The sequence below is a fragment of the Dendrobium catenatum genome, unplaced genomic scaffold, assembly GCF_001605985.2.
Source record: "Dendrobium catenatum unplaced genomic scaffold, ASM160598v2 fragScaff_scaffold_460, whole genome shotgun sequence".
NCBI classification, from domain to species: Eukaryota; Viridiplantae; Streptophyta; class Magnoliopsida; order Asparagales; family Orchidaceae; genus Dendrobium; species Dendrobium catenatum.
The window spans coordinates 17,805-25,356 of NW_021318922.1; the positions used below are offsets into that span (position 1 = coordinate 17,805).

Here is a 7,552-nt window from a genome sequence, read left to right on the forward strand (position 1 = left end):
CCTTGAATATTCATTAGATGGTGTATGGTGTTCCAGAAATGTTAGTACACATAAAAATAAATATACATTACAAATACAAATAGACATAATGATATGAGCCATAATAATTGTTATCATCAAAAATATAAACTCATGAACTCGAGTTACAATAAGGGGTGCCAAGCAAGGAGGAAGAAGGGACCCAAGAAAGGAGGGAAAGAAGATAGGAAAGGAAGAGAAATTAGAGATTTCTCTCTTGCCACCAAATTCCTCTTCAATCATCTCCTGGCCACCGATCATCATCGGACTTCTACCCATCGTCGAACTTCTAACCGTCGCCATACTTCCACCAAATTTCTACCTGACGTCGTACATCCGCCAATCATTGGATTTTTACTCGACATTGGACTTCTGTCTGTCGCCAGACTTTTGCTGTACGTCATCAAAATTTCATTAGACTTTTACCCGACGCCAAACTTTTGTTCGTCATTGGCTTTATACCCGACATCGAACTCTCACTTGTAATCGGACTTCTGCCCGATGACGGACTTCCACCCATCATCAAACTTTCGTCAGACTTCTACCTGACACAAGACTTTCGTCCATCATCGGACTTCTTCCTATTGTTAGATTTTCTTCAAACTTCTACCAGACATCTGACTTTCATATATCATTGAATTTCTACCTGACGTTGGACTTTCACCCATCACTGGACTTCCATCCTCCGTTGTTAGCCGCCTATAATCCTTCTGACCTCCATAAATAGATTGTGGTCCGTTTGACCTCCTTCGTCAAACAATAGTCTTTTCTGACCACCTTCGCCTGCCAACTCTTATCCCTCCGACCACCGTCACCAGACTATGATCTTTCCGACCTCTGTCGCCCTCCAACTATGGTTCTACCTACCAAACAAACATATCAATAGTGATTCTTTGAATTCCCATCATGTAATACACTTTATATGATGTATATTCATTACATCAAGCTAAGGCCTTCCCTAGGGAAGGGACTCATTTTGTAATCAATTGCAAATAATAGTGGATTCATTCAAACTGGGCCAGACTGTGGTTTTTTCCCTTTTAAGGATTTTTCATGTAAAAATCTTGGTGTCTTTTATGAATATTACACCCTCTCTTTCATTTGTTTGTGTGTTGGATCTTCGTACAATGCTAAGATGTTAAACTTTTTACTTCTCTGAGGCCGCAAATATTTGAGAACCCAACAACTTTCACATCCACTAAAATTATATATTATGTAATTAAACGTTCTTCTACTAGTTCTTTAGGGTTTCACAATCTTCACGATCCTCATAAACCATGTAGTTAACTCAAACACAAATATGGAAAATAAAGTACAAAAAAAATAAAATCAAGAACAAACACACTAGAGATTTATAATGGTTCGATCAATCTGACCTACGTTCACTCCCCAGAACCTCCAGTTTCAAGTATTTTACTAAACCTTTAGTGACTCTCATTTATACTTCTCTACGGCCGCAAATATTCAGGATCCAACAACTTTCACATCCACTAAAATTATATATTATGTAATTAAATTTTCTTCTACTAATTCAAAGTCATTTTTCTTCAAGATATTTTACTTCAAAGTCTACAAATTATATGAAAAGATATTTTACCATTACAATTATTTTATCTAGAAATAGCAAACAATAAAATACATAATTTTTAATATCTTATGCATGTATCCATATTTCCTTCGAAGTCAGCTCACTTTGATTTATCTAAAAAGATTAATTCCTTAAAACCACAATCAATATAATCTCAATAATAGTGGTTCTCATCATTCACTGATGCTTTCATCTAAAACTATTATATAATAACATTAACTTTTAGTAGAAATAACTTAAATGAAGTATCTATATCATTTTTGTGTTTCCTTAGGCTCTTCAGTATTATTCCACATCTCTTCTCTTATATAATAACACGTCTAAGTTTTTAATTGGCTCAATCAATCTTCTGAAGTCAAAGCGGGTAGAAAGAAATTATTGCGTAAATATGAGTAGACATTTTTAATTGACAGTCCGGATTGGCGAAATCGGCACAGCAAGTTTCCCTACCGCCGCCGGAGTGGACTAAGGAAAAAGGGCGCCATGGAAACGGCGAACATGGTCATCTCTCTCGTGATTCCGAAGCTATGCTCTCTTCTCTCCGACATCTCCCGAGCTGATTCCGACGTTAACTGGCTACGGGATGAGCTCCGCAGCATGCGCTCCTTCCTCGAGCAGGCAGACGACTCCGCCGAACATGGCGGAGACAAGGCAAATTTCCTCACCTGGATCGATCAGATACGCGAAGCTGTCTACGACTCCGAAGACATAATCGAATCATTCGACTTTTGGCGCCGTGTCAACTCATTTTCCTCCTTCCCCTGTATCCTCAACTCCCGCTATAATCTCACTTACCGCATTCAAGATCTCAGATCCAGAGTCGCAGACATCTCCCGCCGACGCCAGGAATACATATCTCCTGGATCTGTCAGTCATTCGAACGATAGCAGGTCAAAGGACGCCTGGCTTCAAGGCCTTCTGGCTTCCTCCCCTTTCACGAATCAAGACGGAGGGGAGGTTGTGGGACTCCGAGAAGACCTAGAGCAGCTGCTCGGTTGGGTGCTAGCCGGACCACCGGAGCTCACCGTTGTATCCGTGGTGGGAATGGGAGGCCTCGGAAAGACGACGCTCGTGAAAAGAGTCTTCAACCACGGGGAAGTACGCCGTCTCTTCGACCGATCAGCCTGGATCTATGTATCGCAGACGGCCAAGCTCCGGGATATCTTCTCCGACATGGCGAAGAGGCTCATGGAAGTCCCTACCTCCGAGATTGACGCCCTCGACGTAGTCGAGCTGCAGGAAGAGCTTCTTAAAATCCTCGAGCGCCGGCGATTCCTCCTTGTGCTCGACGATGTCTGGAGAAGCACGCTGTGGGATGCAGTTAAGCTCGTTCTGCCGTCCAACAACCACGGAAGCCGTGTCATAATCACCACCCGAAAAGAGGAGTTAGTGTCCTCCATCACTGGCGCGGCGAGCCAAGTCCACCGCCTCCAGCCGCTTTCACCGGAGGAGTCGTGGACGCTCTTTCGCAAGAAGGCGTTTCCTTCCTCGTCGGTGGGACCCCCCGACGAGCTGGAGGAGTTGGCGCATGGAATAGTGCGAAAGTGCGGTGGCTTACCCCTCGCCGTCGTCACCATCGGTGGTATGATGTCAAGGAAGGGAGGGAATGCTGGAGAGTGGCGGCGCGTGCTCGAAAATATCCGCAAGTACCTAATTAGGGATGACAGCGACGATAGGGTGCGGCGGGTGCTGATGCTGAGCTACACGGATTTGCCTTACCCTATAAAGTGTTGCTTCCTCTACTTCTCTCTTTTCCCCGGCGAATCCATAATTTCGCGGAAACGACTTGTGCGGCTGTGGCTGTCGGAAGGGTTCGTCGATGAGGAGGACGATGCCGAGAAGTATCTTATGGAATTGATTAGCAGGAGCATGGTTCAGGTTTCAATGGTGGGGGTTGGTGGGCGGGTGAAAGCCTGCCAAGTCCACGATCTTCTGCACCACTTTGCCATCACCATTGCCGGCAAGCAGAACTTTTCTGCTTTCTACGAACAGGGGAGAGGAATGGTCAGTACTAATCAAAATAAGATGCGCCGTGTTTCATTCCACAACCATCAGCCTTGTGCAACCTTGAAGTTTAACAAAAGTAAGAAAACACTGCGCTCCATTTTTCTCTTTGGAATCTCGGAGCGATTTAGCTTTGCGAATCGAATCGGAAGCTTCCGATTGCTCCGAGTGATCGATCTCGAAGAAGCTGCAATAACAAAGCTTTCGATTGAAATCGGTAACTTGAAGCATCTTAGATATCTGGGGCTGAAAGGAACGAAAATCTCGAATCTACCGAAATCGATGAAGAACCTCCGCAATTTGCAGACGCTGGATGTGAGAAGGACGCAGCTGAGGAAGCTGCAATTCGACGTGAAGAACTTGACGAACTTGAAACATCTTGAGATGAGGCAGGCGGCGCAGAGCATTAAATTGAAATCCGGCATCCAGAACCTTACAATGCTTCAGGTAGCGACCGGCCTGCTAGCGGACAGAGCCACGGCTCATCGAATTGGGGGATTACAACAATTGCGAAAACTCGGCTTGGAGAAGCTAAATTCCAAAGACGCTAACCTCCTCTGCTGCTCCATCAACAATATGAGCAGCCTGGCATCGCTCTCGATCTCAACGCAGAGCGAATCGGACAAGCTGGAGCTTGGAAATCTAAAGCCATCACCATGTCTTCAGAAGCTGCATCTGGTGGGGAATCTGACGAGATTGCCGGAGTGGTTGGAGCAGCTGCAGAGCCTCACGAAGCTAAGGCTGGGTCTGAGCCGGCTTCGGGAAGACCCGATGCCGGTACTGGGGAAGCTCCGGGGCCTAGTTTTTCTTCAGCTGTATGATTACGCTTATGAAGGGAAGGCAATGAGAAACTGCAGGAGTGGGTTCGAGAGGTTGAAGATACTGCTGGTGACGGGTTTAGAAGGATTGGAAGAGTGGGAGGTGGAGGAGGGCTCAATGCCGTTCATACAGGAGCTGTGGATTGTTTCGTGTACAGGGCTGAAGGCTATTCCTTCTGGTTTCCAGTTTCTTATTACTTTGCAGAAGCTCAGGCTGGTGAGCATGCCGGAGAGCTTTCTTTCGAGGGTCAGCACGACGGGATCCGGTGGTGAAGATCTCAGCTACGTCCGCCACATCGCTTCCATTCTAAGCCAATGATAATTATTAGGGAATTACGTACATAACATTTTAAGCTATTTTTGTATTTTTTTTTACATAACATTTTGAGCTTATTCATAAAATTAGCATTTATTTATTTCAAAATTATCAAATCTATATATTTATCCGTATTATAGGCAGGGGCGGAACCAGCCTTTCATCTTAGGGGGGGGCAAAATTTTCTTAGTATAATAGACTAATATAAAAAAAAGATGACATAATTCAAAGTGAAATATTGTATTTCTATTATTATAGGAAAATTAAAAATCATTACAATTTTATCAATCTATTTTGCATTTTTTGATAATATTGGATAACATCTTCATTGGGAATCAAATCAAATACATCTTTTTCAATGTAAGGCACAAGACAATCGTTGATCCAATCATCACCTATACTACTATGCAATCGATGTTTGATAATTTTCATGGCTGAAAATGCTCTCTCCACCGTAGCAGTAGCAACTGGTAAGGTTAATGATAAAGTAATAAGTTTGTAAACCAAATGATACACATCATTCTTCTTGAACTTAACAATCTGCTTTGCAAGATTAGCAATACTTCTTAGAGAGGAGAACTCTTCACTAGTCCGCATATCGATAATGTACGTTGCTAATTGATTTTTAAGAGCAATAACCTCAATTGTAGAAAAATCACTTGGATATAACTCTGCTAGACATATCAATTTCCTCTCATCATAAGTACGAAAAGAATCACTTGAGTTTAAGCATGACATACACAGAAGTAACTCAGCACTTGATTCAGAAAAGCGATTATTTAGCTCTTGAAGTTGCATGTCAACTACTGTATAAAATAAATCAACACGATAATGATGTAAATTTGTTTTATCTTCACCTCCTCTTACTGATCGACGACGAGTTTTATATGTTTCATTCATGTTTGGAACAACAACTTCAAAAACACCACAAAAACGTGACACTTCATCTAGTAAACCATTCCATCCATTCTCCCTTAGAAGTTGCAGTCGTTGTTTGGAAATTTGAACCAATTTCATAGCATTTTCAATGTCTTGATCTTTTCTTTGCAATGATTGTGATAACTCATTCGTAATGCCCAATATATCAATCATTAAATGCATTGTAAAGATAAAATCAAAAGACTCCATTATATCAATACTTCTACTGTTGAGCTCTCGGAGGTGGTGGAATATTTATTATCTATTATATTGTCTTTGATGACTACTTCAAATTTATTTCTTAGGAGGCACAATGTCCTTTAAAAATTTATATACAATATGTATGTATATAATGTTTTCAAATTATTTAGTTATTGTGTGCTTATTATTATTAATATAATTTTGTCATTGTAGTACGGTTGATAATTCCAAAGTCAACATAATCACTGGAGAAGAATGGTCAAGAAAATGTTCCAATGGTTGTGCTAGAGAAAAAGCACTACGTACTCCCTTTGAGGTAATTATATCACAGAATTACTAAGTTTTGTGTCTTATATATTCAAAATGTATATATTATTAATGCAATACAACATATTATAATATTATTATATATATTGAGGGTTAATTAGGCTATAATTTCTTATTACTCTTCTAGAGGATCACAATTTCAATTTTGAGCAGTTCAATTAAAATAGCAGGTCATGTTGAACAGTTCAATTGAAATATTTGCTTTCTAAAGTAATACTTGCATTTGTGAAAAATTCATTACATGGACATATAACAATCATATATGAAAAAGTTTTCTTTAATATTTTGGATATTAATTTAGCATTTTCATAATGTAATCGTTGTTAATTATTAAAATCTTAAAAGCAGCCAAATTTTTGTGTTGTTTAACTGAAATATAAATATAGCTATAATATTTTCGGCTAAAAATAACAAAACCCATATGTTAAGAATGCGTTATGCAACTAATTAAATAACTCATTGAGATTTTGACAAATAATTATATACATATTTAAGACACAATAAGAGATACATTCCTTTAAAATTTCATAAAACTAAGAAATTTCAATTGAATTTTATTAAAATGTTTTAAATTTACTTATTTTAATGAGAGGAAATTGTATTTTTTATTCAAAAACTATAAATTAATTATATCAATATATATAATGCATTAAGCTGTTTTTTAATATTTGAAGTCTTGATAATAAAAAAAAAAACAAATTAAACATATCTAATTTCTTCACTTAGAATATGTTCTCGGAGAAATACGTAGAATGTAATCATATTTTACTGTAGAAATATTTCAATTATCCAAATAGATATAATATTATAAGGCGAATCAATTTGATAACGTGATAATTGTATATATTATTAGTAGTTTAATACAATATAATATGAGACAATAATAATATATAGAACTTTAGTTAGGCTATAAAATCGTTGCTTAATAAATTGAGAACACCAGAAATTAATAATAAAAAAAGTGATTTATATATATTGCGTAAGTTTTGCGTCTAAACATGTTGAAACTAAATGCATTAAGATTAGCAATATTTGACAAATTTAAGTTTCTTTTCACAATAGTTTTTCAATGTTAATGATAATTTGATCATAGTTTATTTTTTTTATTTAGTTATAATATTTTTGATTGATTTTATTGTGCGCTTATCATTGATGTTGTATCTATCATTTTAGCACGGTTGATCAATACAAAGGAAAATATTTCCGCTTGGAAGAGAATAGTGCAAAAAATGTTCACAAAAGGAAACATGATTCTCGTCTCAGGTAATTTTTTTTTGGGCAACATTTACATAGTTTCATCTCTGATTCAAAATAATAATTGGCTATTATTATTTTTAATATTATATTATATTATTATATTAT

General features: G+C 38.3%; 1 protein-coding gene across 1 annotated transcript; it reads left to right on the plus strand.

The window, feature by feature from the left end:
* Positions 1-1,935: 1,935 nt before the first annotated feature.
* Positions 1,936-4,844, plus strand: LOC110103495 (disease resistance protein RPM1). The gene has a single exon (XM_020832241.2). The coding sequence runs from the start codon at positions 2,090-2,092 to the stop codon at positions 4,745-4,747; it is 2,658 nt and encodes an 885-aa protein (XP_020687900.1). The 5' UTR covers positions 1,936-2,089; the 3' UTR covers positions 4,748-4,844.
* Positions 4,845-7,552: the final 2,708 nt, after the last annotated feature.